Source organism: Schistocerca piceifrons, chromosome 2, assembly GCF_021461385.2.
Source record: "Schistocerca piceifrons isolate TAMUIC-IGC-003096 chromosome 2, iqSchPice1.1, whole genome shotgun sequence".
Lineage (NCBI taxonomy): Eukaryota > Metazoa > Arthropoda > Insecta > Orthoptera > Acrididae > Schistocerca > Schistocerca piceifrons.
The window spans coordinates 579,370,937-579,396,306 of record NC_060139.1 but is presented as its reverse complement, the minus strand read 5'-3'; the positions used below and the strand labels follow the sequence as shown (position 1 = coordinate 579,396,306).

General features: G+C 43.5%; 1 protein-coding gene across 1 annotated transcript in view; it reads left to right on the top strand.

Annotated features, from left to right (window-relative positions):
- Positions 1-25,370, top strand: part of LOC124775607 — a 237,383-nt gene that overhangs the window by 54,180 nt on the left and 157,833 nt on the right. Inside the window, exons 3-5 of the mRNA XM_047250436.1 lie at positions 938-1,080; positions 15,319-15,460; positions 21,698-21,936. Coding sequence (XP_047106392.1) covers positions 938-1,080; positions 15,319-15,460; positions 21,698-21,936 — 524 coding nt within the window. The remainder of the gene's footprint in view (positions 1-937; positions 1,081-15,318; positions 15,461-21,697; positions 21,937-25,370) is intronic.

The window sequence follows — 25,370 nt, the reverse complement described above, 5'->3', positions numbered from 1 at the left end:
AGTTTTAGAAAAGGTGATGCTACAAATGCCGATAAACCCAGGAGGAACAATACTTAGTCGGCAAGTTCAAGTGGTAGCATAGGCGAATGACGTAGCATTAATGGCAAGGAATGTAAGGGCACTAAAGGGGAACTACGATACGTTAGAGGAAGCAGCTAGAGAAGTAGGTTTTGAAATGAACAAAACAAAACAAAGTAGGCGGTGATGGGGGAGCACAATATAAACGGACAAAAGACTTCAATAGTAATGAATGGGAAAGAAAAATATTTAAATATTTAGGTTCTGTAATAACAGGGAAGAATAAGATGGGCAGGACATGTTCAGAGAATGCCAGAAACTCGGAATGTCAAGAAAGTTTTCATGGGAAAACCTTGGGCATTGCAGTAAGACCCGGGTAATGTTTGTATTATCAGTTCGCGTTCTCAACTTCGGTGTGGCACCGCTATCTCTGGACAATACTACACTTTGTATGAAAGTTTGGTTGATAATTTGAGGAATATAAATAAATAGAGGTCGATAATTCAAGGCAGTACGAAAAAAACAAGTATTCTGGTGACTTAGCCGGTTGCCCTAACGCCGCTTTTCGGCGGCTGGCGCTCTCGTATGGTATTCAACATGTTTGTAAAATTTTGAACTTCGACTTCTTGTCAATCCTTGAGAACTGTGTCCTACTAAACCAGCATGTAAAAGATGAGTAAAATCGTGGGCTCCTTGTGTGTATTCTACCCTTATGGGTTGTTCACTCACAGTTTTCGCTAACAACTTCCATGATTTAATTGGGTATGACACTTGTATTTAACGTTGCAATTTCCGTATAATTCGATATACGAGTACAAAAGTAAACCAGTGGTCGTCGTGTGTGTCCAAGTAATTGTGCGGGTAGCTGTTAATCTGTGGTGGCAGTGTGCTTGTTGTGATGACTAATGTTTGGTTACAGGCAACACTGAAGTCGTTGTGACGGTGACCGCCATGGAAGACGGCGTAGGCGACGCGGAGGTGGACGCGCCGCCGCCGCCGTGGGCTGTGGCGACCGTGCGTCTTGTGGCCGCCGGCAGCGGCGCCTGCAACGTACCGCCACAGGTGACGTACCCACTATCCAGCCATCACTGCGCTACCTCGTCTTTAAGCAGGTTACGCTCCCGGTCACCATTTTACACGGGGACGTTTGACTCCGAGCTAGGAGTCTCTCTCGAGAGGTTTCCGTTAGTAGAATTCGTTGTGAGCCAAACAACCAGTTTACTGTGCTTCGTGGTCAGAACACTCTTTTTGGTGGTCCTTCCTGCCGAAGAAGACGTTAAAATCGGGGGTGATTCGAAATCACTATTAATACAGTGTCTCGAAAGAGGTTCAACGAATTCGAAAATAAAATTCTGACCACCGACCTGACAGAAGGTCCTAAGAAGCTTTGGTCGTATGTTAAGTCGGTAAACGACTTGAGCGTTCTTTCCAGCCACTCTGTGACCATAATGGCAGTGAAACAGAGTACGACACAGAAAATGCTGGAATACTAAACGTCTTTTTCTAAAACTGTTTCGCAGAGGAAGACCGCACTGCAGTGCTTTTTTAAAGCGTCACAAGAACGACAAAACGGCTGAGTCGTGAGTCCTGCTTGGGTTGCTCAGTCGGTAGAGCACTTGCCCGCGAAAGCCGAAGGTCCCGAGATCGAGTCTCGGTCCGCCAAACAGTTTTAATCTGCCAGGAAGTTTCAAAACCGCTGATATCGAAAAGCAACTGACGGGATACCAATACGATTGTACATAGACTATGCGGAAGAACTTGCCCCTCTCGTAGCAGCAGAGTGTAGCTAAATTTTCCTGATGATTGGAAAAACCATAGGTCATTCCCGTTTTCAAGAAGTGGTCGAACAGCCTCACAAAGGTATAGCCCCATAACTCTGATGTCGGTCAGTAGTAGGATTTTGGAACATAGTTTACGCTCGTTTGTTGTCTTTGGGAGCCGAAAATCTCCTCTGTAGGAACCAACTTGGGTTCCGAGAACAACGATCGTGAGATCCAATCCATCTCGCTCTGTTCGCCCACGATAACTAGAAAGCGGTAGATACAGGTACCCTGCAAGATGCAGCATTCCTTAACTTTTGAAAGGTATGCTATACAGTTCCAGATTGGCGCCTAACGAAGCGTACGGAATATAAGACCAACTGTGTGACAGGACTGAAGAGTTTCTAGCATGTCATTCTGAATGAAGAGGAGTCTTCAGACGTAGAAGTAAATTCGGACGTGCCCCAGGATAGTGTTATAGGCTCATTACTTTTCGTTTTATTTAACCTAACAGATAACGTAGGAAGTTCCATGAGGCTTTTCGCGGCGATGCTGTTATATACAGATAAGTCACGACGCTAGAAAGTTGCAGCGAAATGAAGGATGACCGGCAGAGGATCGGCGCTTGGTGCAGGGAGTGGTAGTTGACCACTGACATAAACAAATGTGAAGTATTGCGAATGCAGAGGCAGAAAGACCCTTTATTGTATGATTACACAATTGCAGAACGATCACAGCAAGCAGTTATTTCCACAAAATACCAAGGAATATGCGTGCGAACCGATATAAAATGGAACGACCACATGAAACTAATCGTAAGTGATGAAGATCCTAGACTGAGATTCATTGGTAGAATCCTCCGGAAATTTGGTCCACCAATAAATGAAGCAGGTACAAAACGCTCGTTCTACTCATACCTGAATTCCGCTCGTTGGTACGGGATTCCATCTAGATATGATTGATAAAGGAAACAGACAAGATCCAAAGAAGAGCGGCGCGTTTCTTTACAGGTTCATTTAGTAAGCACGAACGCGTCACAGAGATGATCAACCAACTCCAGTGGCCGACTCTGCGAGAGAGGCGTTCTGTATCAAGGTGTTGAAGTTCCGAGAGCGTACGTAGCTAGAAGAGTCTGCAGATACACTGGCGGAAAAAAATCGGAACACCAAAATATAATTAATGAAGAATAATGTAATTTCAGGAATGCATTTGTCTAGGTAACAGGTGTAAGTGATTGTCGCCGCAAGATCACAGGTTAATGTAAGTGCGAAATAAGCCATTGCAAATTTGAATTGCTGGTACATTAATAATCGGCTGCTGGTACATTAATAACCGGCGTAACCGCTAGAACGTTCAATGAAAACTTGCAAAGGTGCATGCATTGTGTTGTACAGGTGCCAGATGTCAGTTTGTGGGATGGAATTCCATGCCTGTTACACTTGGCCATTCGATACAGGGATGGTTAATGTTGGTTGTGGATGACGCTGGAGTTGCAGTCCGATGATGTCGCACTGTGCTCGATGCGACACAGAGCTGGTGACTGAGCAGGCCAAGACAACATCTTGACACACTGTAGAGCATGTTGGGTTACAACGGCGGTAGGTGGACGAGCGTTATTCTGTTGGAAAACACCTCTGAAATGCTGTGCATAAATGGCAGCACAACAGGTAGAATCACCAGATTGACGTACAACTTTGCAGTCACGGCGCGTAAGATAACCAGTAAAGTGCTCCTACTGTCATAAGAAATCGCGCCCCAAACAATAAGGTCAGTTGTAGATCCAGTGTGTCTAGCACGCAGACAGGTTGGTCTCCGTCTAACTAACACGCGACCGTCATTGGCACCGAGGCAGAATCAGCTTTCATCAGAAAACATAACAGACCTCCACCCTGCTCTCCAGTGAGCTCTCGGTTGAAACTGCAAATGGCGGTTGTTTGGGTTCAGTTGAAGGCATGCTGTAAGGCATTTGGTTCGGAGCTATCCTTGAAGTTACCGATTTGCAACAGTTCTGTTTTGTCGCTGAGGTGCCAAATGCTGCTCGCTTGCTGCTGTAGATGCTGTACGATGCGCAAGAGCCATACGTAGAACATTATGGTCTTCCCTCTGTGCACGTGGCCCTCTGGAGCCCGGGCTTCTTGCGGCCGTACGTTCTCGTGACCATTGGTGCCAGTGGCTACAATCATGCCAGTTTTTTCTGCAATATCGCAGAAGGAGCATCCATCTTCTCGTAGTTACATTACACGACCCCATTCAAACTCACGTGTTGATAATGACGTCTTTGTCGCCTTAAGGGCATTTTTGACTAACATCATCTCACCATGTCCAGTCTCAAAGGTAACTAAAGCTCACGACCGTTCCAGCGGGTATTTAAAGCAAACCTGATTTGTATCCTCATAAAGGCGCTACTGGTGCCACTCTTACGCTACTAAGGTGAAATCTGAATAGACATCATCTCTCGAATGTAGAAACACGCGTACCAACATTCGTTTATGTCGCATAACTCCTTCTTGATATAGTGATTTTTCCGCCAGCTTATATTGCTTCCTCTTACGTATGTCTCGCGAAAAGGCAATGAAAATAAAATTAGATTGGAGCCCACACGAATGCTCACCGGCAACCGTTATTCCCGCGAACTATTCGTGACTGGAACAGAAACGGGGGAAATGGTACACAAAGTATCCTCCGCCACATACCACAAGGTGGCTTGCGGAGATAGCTGTAGATATAAGATTAATGTAAGCAACAGTAAACAAGGGTAATGGAATATGTAGTCCGCTTTCATTTGGCAATGCTGAGTGAATTATATTGGGAAATTAGCTCTAAAAATAATAGATGAGTTTTGTTACTTGATCGACAAAAGAAACTAAGGACTGTCGAAGCAGAAAGGGTATAAAATTCATTCTGGCAATAGCAGGAAACAAGTTTATGGAAAAGAGAAGTTTGTTGGAATCGAATATAAATTTCAGTGTTAGGAAGTATTTTCTGAAGGTATTTGTATGGCACCTAGCTTTGTGCAGAAGTGACATAAGACGTTGAACAATTTGGGAAAAAAACTAATAGACGTTTTTGAATCGTGGCGCTACAGAAAATGTGCTGAAGATCAGTGGCTAGATCGTATAAAAAATGTTTATGACACAACTTGGTTAAAAGAAGGGATCGGCTGATATGACACGCACAGAGGCGCCAAGGATTAGTCAGTGGGGTAGCAGAGTTGTGTGACGGGTACAATATGTCGAGGGAGACCACGGTTTGACTACAGTAAGCAGGTTCAAACTGATGTAAGCTGCGGTAGTTATGGGCAGATGAAGGACTTGCGCGGGATCGATTACAGTGGTGAGATACATCAAATCAGTCTTCGGATTGATGACCACTAAAACGACTAAAATATTAACACGTCGTACTGGACAAGCTCTCATCGAAGTATATCTCATGATAGTGGTACAATAAGATGAGTGAACCTACCGCAGGTATTCAGAATGGCGCTGAATGCACATGAAAACAACTTACGACATTCAACTTCGAAGTAAAGACTAAGCCATTCCGATTAACTTCTGACAACGGGAATCAACATTCGAAGTCATTCGAAAAATTTGTAGTTCATATGACGTAGTGTGCCTGTACTTCCTGCGTAATGGAGAGCTCGGATTTTTATGTTAATGTTATTACATTTTAATTTCGTCTTGAACCGTCTTGTCGTAATTATCAGGATACCGGTTTCTTGTCAATGACTATATTGTACGATAAGAGCAGAAAGTAAATTTTAGTAACAAGATCTTTAAAAATAGTGTATTCTACAACAAAAGTTTTCCTTTTTTAAATAACTCTTTAAAATCGATTTTAAAGATAGTCCGGCACGATTGTAAATACCTCCCTTTTCCATTTCTTTCGATCTCGTCGTGATGTGCCATCGTTATAAGCGATCCACAGTTTTCAAAAAGTATGTTCACTGCACGCCTTCTTTTTCTTGTTTTTCTTCTTCTTCTTCACCTCCGCTTTCTTTTGCAAAGGGATGTATGAAATGCACTTTCATACTATTGATTATGTTAGTCTTCTATTCCCGTGAAATTTATATTCATCCCTATGTTCATTCGTCATTCCTAGGTGTCTTATTACATTGTTTCCTTCTATCGCGGTACGGGATTGAAATGTAAACGTTAAAGAGACCGTTCGGTTTTGTCATGTTTATGCTGAACAAACTGAAATAATGCATGGTATCTCGGATATATTGAAAAACGTGTTCTAGTAAAGTTGAGAGGTAATATCGCACTGAACTGTTGGTCTTCATCGAGGATGCAGGGATCCCACACAATGTTGGCTGTCTGTTGAATGATTTATGTCGCGTCAAGTTTTTTATCTTCGGTTGCTAAAAGTCTACGTGGCTAAGTGTCAGATTGCAATTGGAGACGTCCGAGTTTTTTATCTTAGTGCCTAGTAAACCCTGAGTTTTTACAGAATCGAACTCTCATGTATAAAACAGCGTCAAACTTCTGATTTAAATATTTGATGTTAACCATGAAGCAAGAAAAAGTTTAGGAAAGTTTTGAAATCATGCTTAAAGTTTGTTGAAAGTTACTAAGTGCTCTCATAATGAAACACTGGATGAAAACAGCATAGGTAATTTGCACTTCATTTTAAGCAATATCAAGTTTTCTACGCATCTCAATGTTTATGAGGTCATATCCCCTGAACTGTGTGTCGTAGTATGATATAATTATGCTGGTACATTCAGTGATATATACAAAAACTATCTGCAAAGTATACTGCGAATAGAGTTAGTAGTAAAGTAGTAACAAATTAAAAGATGTCTGATGCTGAAGTTATACTGGGCGCCATTTGAAGCACAAACTGGTTTTTCACAGATCTAAATGTCTATAATGTCAAATCTTCAGAATTATGTGTCATAAAATGATATAATTTGGCAGGTGCATTCAGTGGTGTATGTGGATACTGTCTACAAATTTTGTTGCGAATGGAGTCATTGGTAAAGAAGCAATAAATTAAAACGTCGTGTCTGATGCTGAATTCTACTGCATGGACGGCGAAAATTTATTATGTGATTAACTTTGCTTTCCTTCATCGTTTGGTGGTGGTTGTGAACAAGAAAACGTTTCTTAACGATTGCTCTCATTCTAAAATACTGGATGAATTAAGTCCGGGTATTTGCGGGTCAGCTAGTCTGCCTCAAGATAGATACGCAGTTTGTAACTGTAATATTTGTGTTATCGTGTTAAATATTTAAAATATGATTACGCTTCTTAATAGTTTCCTTACGATAGCATTTAAAAATTTTATTTTCGGTCAATAACTATGAGATATATTGAAAATCTAACTTTTGTTACCCTGGAAGCCATTACAAGTTAGCTGCCGCCGCTTAGAGTTCCGAGTTCCAGGATATCCGCTTAGTAATAAAGAAGTTGTTTTCTCCTGTCACTTGTCGCTTCTTTTACTTTTGATAATCATTTCTAAGTGGAAAAATCTCAAATTGCAACCTGGCTCAGTGTTGTTACACTATAGGTTCCTCGATAAATGGCTGGGAAAGTCTGTTCAAAGTCCAGAGGGAAACAGGGAACGACCACCTCCAGTGTACTATTAAAACCAATCTTCGGTTGACGACTGCTTCATTGTGTGTCTTGGTTGCTAAGTGATGTCTGATTACAAATCACAAGGTCTAGGGTTGAGGATTAGATTTTTTTCTGTCACATATCGCATCTTTCACCTCTGGACATGACTCGTTGGTTTCATGAATGACAAGTTATGACGTCGTTCTGAGTTAAAGTGTAAATAACCCTGTAATAGCTAGTTAAATCAGTTCAAAGATCGTAGGAGGCAAGAGTATGCCGCTTCCAGAAAAACCTTGTCTGTTAAAGTAATTTCAAGTCGATGACAGCTTTATGTTCATTATACGAGACAACTACATGGAACCGGTGTTGAAGATTTTACTCAGTTGGGGTTCCAAACGTCAGATACTTCAGTGCCGCGTCTTGATGTCGCAGCTTAGTGCTGCTCGTCGGAAACGAAGATGCTTGCGAGTGACCGACAAGGTGTAGCATGCAGTCTTCGGCTACTGCCTACTTATTCACCAGTTTAGGCGACGGGTGCTACACGCAGCTAACATGTCGCTCAATTCTGTGTCGTGCGAATCTTCTGTTTCTCCCTTCATTGTCTCGGCACACATCCCTCGTCCTCTTTTACCGAAAATTCCAGCCACCCTAGATGAGCAGCCAACTAAGAAATGAAGTTGGCGCTCCACGAAATGGAAACTGTCCCCAATTAAAAAATAAAAGTTAACCGCTAAATTACTCCCTGGCTGCCGCTGCATTATGAATGCCTCGCCACAAATGAGTTTCTGTTGTACGGAATCCCCAGTACCATAAAAAATCCTCCAGAGAAAGATTCACCGAAAGGTCTCCCTGTTTAAACTGGCGGCGAATCACAAAAAAATAGCTCGACTCATATATCTGTTAGTCAAAGTATCTCGTTTTAAAGGAATGAATAACAATATTTATTAATTTTATGTGTTTTATCATCTATGTTTTATGTGCTCCACAGCACCAAGCCAAAATTAACAAGATACGTGTAATCGTTGCATGCTTACTTGAATAAGAGTCATCTGAACTGTTAAATGGAACCACATAACATAATGCAGCATGTGTCACGATTCCGCAAATTCTCTGTTACATTTTCTTTAAGAACTGATGTCGCTCTGACACTTTAATGACGCATTATCATAACATTATTTTCATGACAGGTGGAAGCTGAAGAGTTAACGAACATTTCTAAATTTGTTGCGTATATGCTAGTGTTTACGGTTACTCGGATAGAAATTCATAACCTGCAAGGTCCAACCATCCTGATTGTATATAAGTAGACGCTAATATGAGGACACTACAATCTACATAAATAAAAATTAAAAAGCTTTATAAACTTCCAGGACGCTTATTGGATGTCGGGATTTCCAAGAGTTCTAAAGGCAAAAATAAGTATAAATAAATCATTCACATCGTTAGATATTCTAGTAAGCGAAAATCCAACAAGTCAGTAAATGAACAGCAGTGATTTATGATAGTATGCAATACATCCTTTCCTTTCTTCGTGTCTACTATCTCCTTCGCAAATAAGTTACCCGTCCACAAAACGTTGATGATGTAGATACCCTGACGAATGGACTCGGGGTGGCGGCCGATAGCATGTTCGGTAGGCATTCATCAATGTCGAAATGCTGGCCGTTAAGGTAACATCCTCGACGTCTCCTTTCTGCGGGGAAGTAGACAGACGTTAAAAGCATATCCAGTTCCGAGCTTATGATAGTCACTCACTGTATGTATTTTTTTCAGACTCCTTCAGTCCAACAATTTATTCACTTTGTTTGTTACTTTAACTACAAATTGTCGCTAGCTTTAGTAACCACCGGCGTATGGTCCTTGGACTAGGAACTTCTATCAGCAGTGAAATGCGTGTCCTGGTGATTTAGTGGTAAAGCGCTTGTCTGGAAAACGGAAGGTCGCGGAATATTTCAATCTGCCTTCAACCCATCCTTCACCTCGCGATTATATGAAGATTCGTCTGGGCCGACACGTTGAACTTTAGGTACACTTTCCGCAGGAGGGTCACTGGGGTAGGTTAGAGACGCTAGTCGGCGAAATGGAGTCTAAACGCAGTAATTATTCCGAGCGTGAAATAATAATTTATCCTGAAGATCAGAGTTCAATTCCCGTACTCATCATATTAATTCGGGGATTCTGCGATTTACCGTCCTCGCTCCAGCTCCTTTTTATAGATCACCGATTATACCACCCTCATCCCTGTTAAGCTAAGCGTCTCTTCAATGATTACACTAATCGTGACCTTAAATCCTTTTTATCTACGCCTGCTACCGTGCTACTAAGGTGCTACCAGTGGCCTAAAAAGCCTGTAGCCATAGAATATGGTTTTATTGTACTTCTGGGTTCCTTAGATTTGCTTAAGTTACAAAAAGAAGTTGATTGAGCTCCGAGTTTACATTAAGTTCTGGATACGCATCACTAATTAATTCAGCGAATAGTAATACACAGCAGAATTTTTTTGATTCCATCTGCTCTTCCATCGTTCTCCAAGTCGTTGACGGAATGTCAAGTTTTAACCTTCCTTTTCTTTGTTTCTCCTCCGTCCGCAGGAGTCTCCCCTCTAAGTAACGTCAAAAATCTCAAAGCTCTAAAGGCACTGGAACAGTTCTACTTAGTTGGAGCTTTCTGATATGGTTCTTTCTCTTAACCCTTTGAGTCCCACCAATACGAAAAAAATATTATTTTAAATTTTTTCACAATATTAATCTTTACTATCATAGTAAGCAACGAATACAAGTAGAAATTAGAAAAAAGTAAATAATCAATTGTATTAAGGACGCGTTTTCACTTTAAGACCACTGGGACATAAGGCTCTCACGGTTTTCAATCGCCAATCATTTCATGTGATATATTTGAAGGCAATTTCGCACACAATCCCACATCTCGAAAGTCCCATTACCTCTTAATACCTAAAAGAATTGCAATCCTAAGTAACAAGCAAAAATGAACCTACAATTTAAAAAATTTGTGTCAAAAGTACGTACTGCCCCAGTGGTTTCATTTCGAAACCAGTCATAAAAGCAGCACTACAAACCGAAATTCGCGGTGCAATAACTTTAGCTGTGTTGGGCTCTCCCTGACTATGATTTCCTGAACATGGTCGCTACGGAAAGAAACACACGTCGCGATCTCGTACGATTACGTAGAACCTTGAACCTTGTAAATGACTGCTACAATGCAGTACATGAGTAGAAGTACCCAGGTATACACCTAGAGGTGTTTGTTACGCAATAACATCGGTGTTTTCATGCGAAAGCACTAGTAATTCAAATTAAAAAAATTAATAAAATGGTGCTTCGAGGCAGAAACCACTGCTATTCAAATGTTTAAAATTTCCAGTATATTCATTCTGTAATAACAGTAGATTTGCACATCAACAGATGAGAACATTATTTATTTCAGCTACTAGGCCAAGAGAGAATAAAGGGTAATGTTTGACAGTTATTACAACCAACTGGCAGCAGAGGGGAGGATGAGTACAGGGAGACGCAGTAAGCCACGGCAGCCGAAACAAGAAGCTGTTGGGAAGCCCGCCTCCTGCCATCTCTTATAATTATAAATCCTTACTCTTCGGTCGTCGGATCAGCTCCAGTGGTTAAACGCGTGCTGGAGAACTTAGCAACCGCGGAATCGATTCCCGGTCAAACCACCGACATTCTTTTGTCTACCTTTAACCTAATCTTTTCCTCTAACTGATGTGAAGAATCACCAGTAACTACGTGTGGTTCGGATTTCCAGTTAAACTGCGTACCATCTTTCCCAGGGAGGATTAATGTGGTACGTCAGGGACACACAAATCGCCGTAGTGGTGTCCAATTTGAAACACTTGCACCAGGCTGCAGAACCACACGAAATTATTATTATTATTATTATTATTATTATTATTATTATTATACCACTTGTTTACTCCAGCGGGAGTGCTTCAGTTTAGCCAGCTGCTACGTACGAAGTACAGTGTTTCCCATTTTAAGAGAATGTGTTATTACAGACGACATCTTTAAATTTAGATGTGGTATTGTCCTCTATTTTGAACTAACGATGTGTCTAGCATTCTCTCTTCATCTTTAGGACGAGGTTTCTCTTCTTAAAGTTGCTAGTAGATAAGCTTTCTCGTCGAGAGATAAGAACGATACGTATGTTAATTTATGTATGTCATTGTCTAATACGCTTAGCAGAGTTGCTTCTGTGATCTGTAGTAGAGGGTATTCCATGCACGATGGAAACGGTTTCCGGCGTTGCGCGGCTTCCAGTACCCCAGAAAGCCACCTCTGATGGCCGTATGATATTCCGGTGCGTTGCGCGGACACTTTGACAAGTGGCGTATTCGTTTCAACCGGGAAACTAACTAGACGAGCTAGGACGGATGAAGGAAAGAAATGTGAGAATTTGTTGCAATATTTAGAATTTCACAGCGGTATGTCAGCGGCAAGTGTCACTGACCTGGGCACAAACTCAAATCCACACCTTACAACGAACAGTAGGGCATCGACTGACCCATTCAGGTAGTGTTGTCCGACGTCGCTGCTGCAGCTACCTACTGAAATTTGTGCACGGAGGAAAGGTTAATTCACAACTGCTAGCCTTTTTTTCTGATGAAGCATGGCTGCGTTTATCGGAATATATTGAAATCGTGGAGCGATGGAAGTTGGTGTTTTGAAATCCTCATCACTTTTATAAAGAGCATAAGGAATGTTAGAAATCCTCATCAGTTATATAAAGAGCGTAGAGTCCCCCTCAGACAATGGGAAGAGGTTTAAAGTTTACGCCACGACACAGGCGTGTATCTGCTGGCTTGTAATTCATCCACCACCTTTGTTCCCGCTACATCTTTATGGTTACTCGGAAATTCATACTTAAGTGCTTGGCATATGATAACAGAATCACTTTCTATTTCTCGATCGTTTCGCTCTAGAATAGTGTGTGGGAAAAATGTAGTTTCTTATTTTATAGCGATACCCATTTCTCCCCATAAAGGTGTGAATGAAGAAAGCATTTTGGCATTCGGAGTAGAAAGTCGCTGACTGGAATTCCATGAAGAGATCTAGACGCATCCGAAAGAACTTTACGAATTCCCATCCGAACTCGCTTATCATATCCGCAACACTCTCTCCTCTATTTCATAATAATACAAGACGAGTTGACGTCCTTTGAAATTTTTCCTCTGTCAGTCCTACCTGATAAGAAAAATTTTTCCTCTGTCAGTCCTACCTGATAAGAATCCAATAACGCCTAGCGCGGTTTGGGAATAGAATGACAAGGATAGCATAGGAAGTCTCTGTAGAAGATTTTTCTGCCTCTTCTGTGGGTTCCACCAACAAAACGTAGTCTTTGTTTCACCGCTCCCACAAAGTTATCTACATAATTGTAAGCCGGCCGGAGTGGCCGAGCGGTTCTAGGCGCTATAGTCTGGAATCGCGCGACCGCTACGGTCGCAGGTTCGAATCCTGCCTCGGGCATGGATGAGTGTGGTTCCTTAGGTTAGTTAGATTTAAGTAGTTCTAAGTTCTAGGGGACTGATGACCCCAGAAGCTAAGTCCGATAGTGCTCAGAGTCATTTGAACCATAATTGTAATCCTAAGGTATTGTGCTGAATCAACAACATTTTAATTTGTATTGCTTATAGTGTAAACCAAATTCAAAAGAATGTATTTAGTTCTCATTTGGAGAACCTCACACTTTTATTGTTTAGGATCTACTGTCAATTTCCATATCAAGCAAATATCTTGTCTAAATCATTTTGTGTATCTTTTTAGTATTCTGATGAGTTTGCTAAAGGTTAAATGAGAGCATCATCTTCAAACAAACTAAGTGTATATAGGTTAAGAACCGAAGGCCTGTAACGCTCCTTTGGGAAAGTCAGATATCACTTACATTTCACTAGACGACTTGCCGTCAAAAACTACGAACTGTGAAATCACGAATGCAGTCGTACATTTGAGACTATACTCCAAAGGCACGCAATTTGATTAGAGGACGCTTGTGATGAACGATGTCCTTCTGGAAATCTAGAAATATGGAATCAAATTTAGATCCCTAGTTGATAGCACTCATTGTTTCTTGTGAATAAAGATCCAGTCATCCCTGAGTGGATCGAATTCTCACAAACGCGTGTCACCTGCCTCGAAGAGACAGGAAAATAATGTACAACGTTGTGCAAAATATAACGAGGAAAGTAGCTGTCTCATGATGTTTAATGGACACACTGGTCTCCAGATGTTTGGACGCGGTAAATTCACCAAAAAATGGTTCAAATGGCTCTGAGCGCTATGGGACTTAACTTCTGAGGTCATCCATCACTTATAACTTAGAGCTACTTAAACCTAACCAACCTAAGGACATCACCCACATCCATGCCTGAGGCAGGATTCGAACCTGCGACCGTAGCGGTCTCGCGGCTCCAGACTGTAGCGCCTAGAACCGCTCGGCCACTCCCGACGGCTCAACTCACCAGTCAGCGTTAGTGTGACACTGTACTGCTTTTCTATGTGAGTCTTTTCAGGGGTGCATTCGGCCCCTACGTCACTTTTGTGGATGACAATATGCGGCCGCATCCAACTGTGGAGATGGAAGACCTCTTGGTTCGAGAGGATATTCGGTGACTGGACTAGCATGCCCGTTCGCTTGCCTTAAATCCTACGGAACAAATGTATAATACGCTATTGAGACTTATTGCAACACGTTCACATGTATCAATGACCATCCGGCAATTGTCAGCCGCATTGGTGGAGGCATGAAACGCACTACTATAAGAATTCCTTACCCACCTTCTGGCCAGCATGGGAGCAAGTTGCAGAGTATGCATTTCCGCCCGTCATGATCACCCACCTTATTCAGGACCACGTCCCGCCTTTTGTAATGTTTAGGGGACCAAGGTGAATCGTGGTGACTTTATTGTAATTATTTCCTTTGAATAAAAGCGTCATTTCTGTTCGTCTTATTGCATATTTCTGTCAGCGACCTTCCGTACTATAACGTAGCAGTTGTTTTACTGTATGGTCCGAGTTTCATGGAGCTATGTTAGTTTGGAGTGACACATCTTGCAATAGTTACTTTTGTCCTTAAGTTTTGCACAACTGTGTAGTAGGTAGAGGGTGACAATTATGGAACCATATGAAATAAAACCGTCATAACTTCTGAACGGTTTGCGTTAGGACGTTAAAACTGCACAGTTGGCCGCGGGACACGATGGGTATTAGTATGCGCATGCTTGGTTTGGGTTAGCGGCGAATCTCAATTTCATTTGGATGGATTGTCAATAAGCAAAATTGGCGCATTTGGGGACTCAGAATCCGCATTTCGCGATCGAGAAGTGTCTTCACCCTCAACGGGTGCAGTGTCCACTCACGGAATAATCGGTGCAATATTCCTTGACGGCACGGTGACTGCCGAACGGTACGTGAAGGTTTCGGAAGATGATTATCCATAGTGACCCAGATTTCGACAAGATGTGGTCCATGCAAGACTTACGTCGACAACATCGAAGCAGGAGTGTGTTTGATGTCCTGGAGGGGCACTTTGGGGACCGCATTCTGGCTCTGGCATGGACCTCGACTGATCGTCATATCCTCCGGATCCGAACACATGCAATTCCTTTCTGTGGGGCTGTATTAAAGACATGGCGCTCAGTAACAAACTCAAAACCATTGCTGAGTTGAAAACAGCCGTTCAGGAGTCATCGATAGCATCGATGGTCCAACACATTAGCGGGTCATGCAGAATTTCGCCATTCGTCTGCGCCACATCATCGCCAATGATGGTAGGCATATCGAACATGTCATAACCTATATAAGAATATCTGTGGTGACGTTTAAATATTGAACAAAGTGTGCGCACGCCGTAGTTTGTAACTAATTTACGGTTCTTTTCATATTGCTCAACAATTGTAACCCCGTAAGAGTGAAGCACTAGTTGTGGAGTTGGTGTGTTGTGTGTTGCAGGAGGCGTGCCTGTGGCGGCAGGCGACGCTGCGGGTGCTGGAGAACTTGCCAGCCGGCGCGCCGCTCGGGACGCTGGGCCCGCCGCCTCTGTGTGCGCGTCTGGGGACGGGGCGCTGCCACCGAGTGTACGCCGGCCTCAACGGTACGTGTCCTGCAGCTGTAGCAGCGTGCAAGCTGCTGGCCCCTCTGCTAGGGGGAAGGCACCGGAGCCTGGCTAGGCGGAGAGCTCCTAAGCAGCACGGAAGAGTAGAACTGGAGAGCGAAAAAAGATCCGGTGGATAGCGCAGGAAGAAAGTGAAACTGGTGCTGCCGCACAGCGTTTCCTCTAGACTGGCACCTATGGCAACGACGAACTCTGCTTCCCTGTGCGTTTGAGTGATCACTACCAGCATTCCTCGTCACTACATGAGACACTGCGTAGACACACCGGACTAAATTTCTCTTACGCAATATTTGGTGAACTAGAACTGTGCTCTCATACACTTCTTACTCTTCACTGTCTAACTCACGACATGAAGATATTTCCAACGCAGGAATTCGAACCGTCTGCCTGTAAATTGGATACTGTTGCACAAACTTGTTTTGGTACCTTCCACCTTCGAGACACGTGTAGGACGCTACAAACCAGTACGATCGAAATTATACAGGCAGTATAGCGTCCTGACCTATTTTGACACGAGGAACCAATGGTCAGAAATGAATATTTCAGACGGGTGAAGTGTAGAATGAGCAGTGCATGTGAAACAAGTGTGTATACACGGTCCAGTTACATTAATGTAACCCCCGCCTATGTTCGATGTCAAAGTGCAATAAGCAACAGTAGAGGGGTATATAAAGCGTGTCGGCGGAATGCAGATAACAGTGCAGTCGTTGTCGCAATGAGGAAAAAAGGAGCGATCTATCTGATGTCCAAAAGGTCATGATCAGTGGCTTCAGGGCAAAGAGTGGAAGCATATCTGAAACGGCTAAGTTTGTAAGCTGTTGACTTGCCTCCGTGGTTAAAGTATACCGAACTTGGCCAACTGGCTTCATCCAGAACCTGCGTCAAGTCAACTAGGGTGCACCACAGGCCATAGATAACAGGGGTAAACGACGGCTGTGGAGATGCGAGCAAATAGACGCGCCACTGTTGACCGATTGCGAGCCCCAATGAACCAAGGGGCTACCCAAATCGTCTCCTCAACGACCGTTCAGCGAACGTTGCTGCGAGTGGGTCTCCGCAGCAGGTGCCTGGCTCACGCACCCATGCTGACTGCTGTTCACCGGCGACGAGTAGTGGAATTTACAGGCCAGTACCATAACTGGACAGGTAGCCTATCAGATGAATCACGTTTTATGTTCCTTCGGACAGTTGTCCATTGGCGTGTACGGCGTGAAACGTCTGAAAGCAAACACCCATCAACAATCGTCGGCAGGTTGCAGCCCGGAAGAGGGAGCGTTATTGTCTGCGGTATGTTTTCGTGGCGTTCCCTGGATGACCTCGTCATTCTGGAAGGCACAGTGGATCAACACAAGTATGCGTCTACTGCTGCAGACTATCTCCGCCTTATACGCAATTTGCTTTTCGTCGGCGCGATGGCATCTACCAGCAGGACAATGCAACATGCCGCATACCTCGCAGTGTACGTGCGTGATTCGTAGAGAACCAGGGTGAATTTACCGCTCCCCCTGGTCACCAAACTACCTGGATTTAAACAAAATCGAGAATCTTTGGGACATAATCGATCGGGATTTACGCGCAACGGATTCTCAACCGAGAAACCTATTGCACCTGGCCACGGCACTGCAGTCGACATGTCTTCAGATCCCTGTCTCTACCCATCAAACCTCACTCTCTTCCCTTACGTCCGCGCTGCAAAAGATGGTTATTCAGGCTCTTGACAAGTTGTCACATTAATGTGACTGGACAGTGTGTTCCTACATCGGCGTTCACGGTGAACTTGTTTCTACGGTGTTACGTGAATTCATTGGTGGGCCAAAACTCAATATAAACAAAATAGAAACTAGATGGTAGAGTCCTATTTGTCCTTCACATCGTACAACAGACAACGTGGATTTTAAGAGAGAGTGGCAGAATTTTGTGAGCCGTTGTAGTACATTCAGTGAGGTTGGCAATCGTCATTCCGAAGAGTTGCTGCGAGCTTGTTGCCATAAGGCGTAAGTTCCTTGTAACAATAAGAAACTAAAGTTTTCTTTCTGATAACTAGCTACTAATCCCAAAGTAATCAATTTAGAACGCTCAACGTTAGATGTAATATTTACCATGATGTCTGGAAATATTACGGGAAAGAGGCTGCGTGGCGTTTCAGACAGCTCAACTGCTTGGCCGCTTGTCAGGGGCCTCATATAATATATAACTTAAGTGCCTTTTCTTGGCGGCGAGTGTTTGTAGCTTAAACGTTATAAGCTGAGTTCTTCCAACATGTCATGTTCCAGAAATATGCTGAAAATGGCAGTATTCCAGGAACGAAAGTTATAATTTGGACTTTGAACAAAATGCTTGCCAATTAAGATGCCAGACTTACATTTCCAGTTTTTTTTTCCTTCTATGGCCTATTGGCAGGTTACCTAAACACATCAGGTGAATGTCAGAACTGTTCACAAATGAAGCGGTGATTGTTTTCTTCTGTTATCTTTGTCAATTCCGAACTTCAGTACAGTTCAAACGTTGGCCAAAGTCAATAAACGAGAGCAAATTTTCTGAAAAAGGTGACTGATGTGTTACTAGACACCATAAAACTGAACCACACCACATTTGACATGTAAAGATTGCCAAAACATGCGAAATCCGTTCGAATAATAAATGTAATTGTTTTTTTAAAAAAAACGTATATATTCCTCTTCGCCAACATTATCCTCTCCAAAATAGTTCGCATTAAATATTGCACGCTTATGTTAGCGCTTTTTCTAACGCTCAAGCCACTTCTGCCACCTGATCTTCGAGATAACTTTTAGCTCTCTCGTCGATGCGGTGTTAGTCTCATTTATGCCTGTAAAATGACACCCTTTAAGGTTTTATTTATATTTTGGAACAGCAAAAATCATATAGGACCATGTTTGGTGAATATAAAGGCTCAAGCATCATTACAATACTGTTTCCAGTCAAAAATTCTCTAACAAGTAACGAAGTGTAAACAGGTGCATTATCGTGGTTCAGAAGCTATGAAATGATTTGCCACAAATCGAGGGACACAACGCATGGAACTGACAGTGTGCTCTGCAGCTACAACGGATCTGAAAACGTTCAGAATATAACGATGTGGTGTCGTGGGTTTATCTGCTTTTCACATCGTGTAGAGCTTCATAATATAATTGTTGTTGGTAATGCACCGTGGACTGCTACCGCGAATGCTCAGTAGCGACGTCACTACTACTTATAATGAGGTCCCAGAGCTAGCCGTCGAATCCATTGCTACGGAAGAGCTCCCAAGAGGTCTGAAGGATCACTTGGTAACTGCTAAAGGGTTGCAGTTTGCCTGTCGAATGCATCCCCCGCGTGTCCTATAGGACTGATATTCAGGAACATTGTTCTCAATGAAATCGGTGTTTGTCACCTGCTAGATCAAATCGACTCGATAGAGAGGGGCATTGTCGTTTGTGAAAATGCTTTCTAGAGCAACAGTACGTCTCAAATTTGTACAAGCGCAGTTATTTTCTGTAACTTTTGGCATTAATAGTATTCCTCTGGCAACCAGAGGCACTCTGGATGTCAGTACGCCGATCCATACTGACGTTTACAACGCTAGGATCATACCATCAAACTGTTTTCATGTGATTGATACAGTTACCACTTATAGCCTAGACGATTGTTGGACAAAAATAATTCTCTAAAGTGATGCAGGATTCGACTGTGGAGAGAAAATTTCTCAATTAATGGTCCACAGTTGAGCACTGCAGGTGCGTGGCAAAGGCGACTGAGCGGTAATCGTTCCCCGTCTTTTACTACCTACGCGAGCTGGCCTCACTGGCTTTTACACGGACGAGCACTCGCCGACTGCGACTAACGTCGTGTGATTCCTTGCTTGCAGTTAAGAAATCGTGGCAGTTAATTACGTCACAACGCAGCGCTAGGTGCAGAGGAAACGCTTGGAGCCTGCAGACACTACGACTTCGTGGCTCATGCACATCAGCTTTAGCTCGGCGTGGCGATGCAAGTTGCGCAGGTGGCGAGATAGCGGTCGACTTCGGCAACATGCACGAAACTGTGCGAAGTTTATTCACCGTCTCTGCAGCAAGCCATAACCGACTGAACACCCCGTGAAATGGCCTGCAGACTGCTCTACTCCGAAGCAATGGGTCCCGCCTCTGCGGTCTGCACACTGCTGTAAGTTGAGCGTAAACAGCAGCTGCTCTGAGACTCGGAACCCTGTTTGCAGGGAAACAGCAACGTCTGTGGCAGGTGCTGGTTCTGCAGGCGTTTTCAGATTCCATCATCCACTTAATACTTGCTGTTGGTCCTGTATCAGAGTGTTTCATGTTGACCGACCTCGTACTAGTTTAGTACAGCCATTTATTGTGCCCCCCGCCCAAACCCTCGAAATACGACACGTAACGGAGCCTCTGAGACTACGATATGTTCTGACCTACTTCAGGGTGTCAAAGAAACAGATGTAAAATAAGACAGTTGTCACACTATGTGACGTACATCATTAAGAGACCTCTTTTCCTCGAAAAAGGTCAATAATCACGACAAAGATCTTACCAGAGTGAAAAACGCTCTTATCATAGCACAAAAAAGGCGAGTATGTCCTGGACAGAGCAGGGGTTATAAGAGAAGGGAAGTAGTTTTTCGGCTTTTCTGTCAGCTTAAAAGACGTTGAAATCAAAACATCTTGACACATTCGCGCTTTTAGTTCACTCCTAGGCTCTTTTAGCTATTACACGAATACTCTTAAACACTGTGATATTATACATATTTTTACTATGGTTGGCGAATCTTGTGGATTTTGCGCGAAGGATCTAGGCTATGAATCCATGAAGTTCAAGATGCAATTGTGCCAACACATTGGAGCTAGGAGAGCTGACTGCGCTGGGGAAACAAGGGCACTATGTGCTACATTTTTCATTCTGGTTCAAACTTTTACTCTACCGTAGTTTTAACATTAGACCGCAATAGCTTGGCAACTGATATAGATCTTAGTTGACTCGGGCCACGACTGATCCGGTGCAGCTTTGTTTTTATTATCTTTCGAACAATGTTGGTTATTTAGTGGTAACGGCTAAAGCTTTCACAAAACAATAGCGGACCATTAAGTACATGTATTCATCTACCGCGTTACAAAATTTTAAACGATTCGCACAAGTTTGAAACATAGAAGCGGAGCACGTAAAAACGCTGACAAGAATTTGTTTTCTGCACGTGAGATACGAATGGAGCTAGATTTTTGAAAGCGAGTTTTCAATTGCATCGTAAAAATACATTTTTTTGCATCTGAATCATTTTAAGCACTCTTCGCGCATTCAATTCACGTAATAATGAATTTGACGTGCGACATTTAGTTCGAGTTTAAGCCACCGTATGTCGACGATAGATAAATATTATTGAATAAAAAAGACATAGTTTTGACTTTATCCATTTATTTACCTTCGTGCAAAGTTTGAACCGATTCGTACAAATTTAAATTTTGGAAGTGACACGTTTCAAAATCCTCCCAGAAAACAAGTTTCTTTCTTTTTTTTTTCGCCAAAAATCCAAACGAGGGAAGATTGTTCTTAAACCTTTAGAATTTATCTTAGACCAAGGTCCGATACACCAGTGGACCAGATTTGAACCATCAGTGTCGTTATACCCCAGTGTTGTTTAAGGATGACTGTTTTTGCACGTAAAATCCGAAAGAGGGTGAGTGTTTCAGTACTTAAAATAGAAACGGTGCACATACAAGCGGTCCCATTTCCTGAACATTAATTTCAGCGCAATTAAAATCTTTTCGAAAACAAATTAATCGATTCGCGCAATTTGCCTGGGCGTCAGCTCGAATTCATCGTTCAAAACTTGCTTATATACTGTAACATCTCTACAGCAAGACAGATGTTCGAATGGCTAAACAAATGACAGCTGATCCGAGCTAAGCCGATAATAGGAACCGAGTACCGCCAACCCCTGCCCCCCCCTCCCCACCCGCCCAAACCGCGATTCTGCGCTTCCACACTGTGACGATACGCATGGTGCTCTGCTTTTCGGTATTTGCAGACGAGCCTACGCCTTGCAGACAGTACACCTTTGCTATGCAGGTGACAGAGTTTATGCGTGTGGGCGAATTTTGGCGATATGTGCAGTGACTGCTCACGTCTCACTTTCCATTTGCTGGTCTCATCTGGCAGCCTAGTGTACAGTAGTAGCTGTTGGCAGCCGTCAGCCGCACGTGTGTGGTGTGCGCAGCGTCACTGGACGGAGTTTCGGTGAGTCCGAGCCCGCCGGCACTGGGCGGCGCGCTGGAGGCTCTCACGTCGCGGCCGCTGGACCGGGAGGACCCACAGCTGGAGCAGCCACAGTGGCGGCGGATGGCGGCGGCCGGCGCCGCGATGTCCCTGGAGGTGCTGGACGCCGACGACAGCGCGCCCGCCACCATCAACGACGGACATCTCTACAGCAGCCGCCCTGGCGGACTCCTGCACAAGGTGAGGCCAGGTAGTGCCTAATAGCGGGGTCCGTACATCTGAATCACGAGTCTAGCCCTCAGGGTTGCTGATGAGTCTTCCAGCCTATACGGCGGTGGTCGAAGAGACTTTTCAGCTTCTGACGTTTCGTCCAGAGCTGCGCTGGGCGCTTGTGCAGGTGCACCTGGTGACGATGAGTCTTGCCAAGAGCACCTCCGACGACGTACAACACAGCTCTGGACGGAACGTCAGGAGATGAAAGGTTTATTCGACCCCGGCCGTACAGCCGACAAGACTCATCAGCAACTAAGACACCCGGTCGTGAAAGCCTTCATTGACAGCTCTCAGAGTTTTATTTTAGAGATCGGGCAACCGGAAAAAAACTGCACGTTGTGAATAAAATTTTCTGGCTGTTAAAAGGCTTTTATTAAAAAGTTGCTGCCGGTTTCATATCAACAGGGGTGGTAGCTTTTTAAAAAATCATGGCGCGGCTAAGTGGTTGCTTGTTGCCTAGACATGAACGATGGGACTTGACTGCAAGCATCTTCTTCACCGCGCCACGACTTTTTGAAAAGCTACCACATGAAGATGAATCTCTACTGATCCGAAACCGGCAGTGACTTTCTAACAAAAGTATTTTAACAACCACTGCGGAAGAGTTTATTCATCGTCTCAGAGCTTGGCTCACAGTGATGACTGGGTGTTGTGTGCTGTCCTTAGGTTAGTTAGGTTTAAGTAGTTCTAAGTTCTAGGGGACTGATGACCATAGCTGTTAAGTCCCATAGTGCTCAGAGCCATTTTTGTTTTGCTCACAGGAGGGGACAACATGGTAACTGGATTTTTGCAATTTTTTTACATTCATAGTACATGAAGTTCATAACAGAAATATCAATATTCCAAAGAAGTTCGATGCAACTCCCAAAAATTGTCAAGAAAATCGACTTTGAAGTTAAAGCTCCTTTTTTCGAAGTGCAGTGTGGCTATATGGCTTCGGATCGATTCATGACCAACGCAGATTTTTAAGTAGTGGTGCATTTTCCACAAGTATTTCCTCGAAACGTAAAATACATAAAAGATTGTAGAAAAACCGGTAGCGATCGAGACTGGTAATTGCTGGCTGGAATCTCGTTTCGGATATTTTTTTCGCTGCTTTTCCTTCAATTGAAACACCTATGTCATCAAATATATGCTGATCAACACGTATACAATTGTAATTTTTATGGTCTCATATCTCAGTCGGAAAAACGGAACTCTTGAAGGATCATTTTGTTGTCAGTATGTCTGTGCGTCTGTCTGTTCGATTTTTCAAAACCCTTTTTCTCAGGAACAGATAGACAGAACAAGATGACATTTATGTTTCTTGTTAAGGTCTATAGTCGCTTAGCCGCGTAAAAATGTGAAACACCTAAGTCTACCCAGTCAAAAGATACGATCATTTGTCTCAAATATTTTCTTACTCGCAAACTCACTCACCACAACCTACAGGGTTCTTCCCGATGACCTAGAATCATAAAAGTTCCCAATAGGCAAGATTTTACACTACAGCCGGCCACTGCGGCTGAGCAGTTCTAGGCGCTTCAGTGCGGAACTGCGCTGCTGCTACGGTCGCAGGTTCGAATCCTGCCACGGGCATGGATGTGTGTGATGTCCTTAGGTTAGCTAGGTTTAAGTAGCTCTAAGTCTAGGGGACTGATGACCTCAGATGTAAAGCCCCATAGCGCCTAGACCCATTTGAACCATTTTTTTTTACATTACAACCAAAGAGAAAATACGAAAACTGTCATTTGTAATTGTATCACACGAAAAACATTTTTGTCATTTGTTATCAAACTGTATGTCCGTCGGTCTGTTAAGACACCTATCTCTCAGGAATGGGTAAATTGAAATTTATGTCACATGCTGAGATCTATAGTCCTTTGGTGGTGTAAAAATTTCAGTCTTAAAAAGTCAATGCTATCAAATGATACTGCCATTTATGTCACATATTTTGATACTCGCAAAACTCACTCATTAAAAGCCATATCGTATGCAGAAACCCAGGTTTCATTACGAATATAAATTATTAATTACTAATCTTTTATAAAAGATTGTTTGTAAAGATAACTATCTTCATGCATTTTATGCTTCACGAAATTCGTCGTAGAACTTGGATCTTTGTTTAAAAATATGTCCTGTTTCCAGAATCGAATCCAGGACACCTACGCAGGAGGCGGACTTTCTACCATGGAGCCACACAGCCCCTTCGAAACAGCGATCTTATATTACGGTATCAAAGACGTTCGGAAAACTTCAGTTCCTCGAGAATTTTTGAGAGTTGCATCAAGTTGGTTTGGTAGTGTCGTATTTGAGCTCTGAACTTTGTGTGCTAAAAATATAAAAATACGATTACCGCGTAGTGACCTTGTCATATTAATTTAATTACACACACATCAGCATATTTACAGCTTTTCTTGTACATAGCGGTGGCCAGAATAAATTCACAGCAGCAAGTAGTAGGTGAAGCCTAATTAATGGTTTTAGTATGTGGTATAATCAAGAGAAAGTCTGCCCCTGGTAGCTGAGTGGTCAGCACGACGGAATGTCGTATCTAACGAAAGACTTGCACCAGGCGAACGGCCTAGCGGACGGGGGGCCCTAGCCACACGGTATATTTTATCCAGAGAAAAATGAATAGACGAGGACATGTGGCTTTGTACAACTTGCCCTATTTAAACAGGTTTTAAAACCTTGTTGCAGCTCCTTGTACCATACTTACTTCCTGTGTTGTAATAAGTTATAATTAATGCACTATGATATAGAAATATTCACATTTTAACTTAACAGTGTTGTTGTCCAGTTGTTCCTTCTTCTAAGTACTGTAGGCGCCTCGGTGGTTCAAATGGTTCAAATGGCTCTGAGCACTATGGGACTCAACTGCTGAGGTCATAAGTCCCCTAGAACTTAGAACTACTTAAACCTAACTAACCTAAGGACAACACACACATCCATGCCCGAGGCAGGATTCGAACCTGCGACCGTAGCGGTCGCGCGGTTCCAGACTGTAGCGCCAGAACCGCTCGGCCACCAGCGGCCGGCCGCCTCGGTGGTCCCGGTCGCCTACGGTGGACTGGATGGCCGAGCAGTGACCTCTCCAGTTGTCAGGATGCTAGGAAATGGCTGTAGAAGCGTCAGAAACGCCAAAGAAACATTATTAATTCATAACACCTTTATTCCTGCCGAGTACAATGTGGCATGGTGATATCAACGACCATTCCCGAGTCCTCGCTGACTCGTAGCGATGAGGGCCTAGGCCCCGCACGATCTCGACGACGGCTTCCTGATGTGGTCCGCATTGGCGGCGAGCGAGTCTGCCGCGAAGTCTGCTAATCCTGGGTTGATGATTGACAGCGGCAGCAGAGGAGAGGGGACCAGAGCTGGTACTGTCCCTTCACGTCTGCTGCTGGATGGGCCGCCCT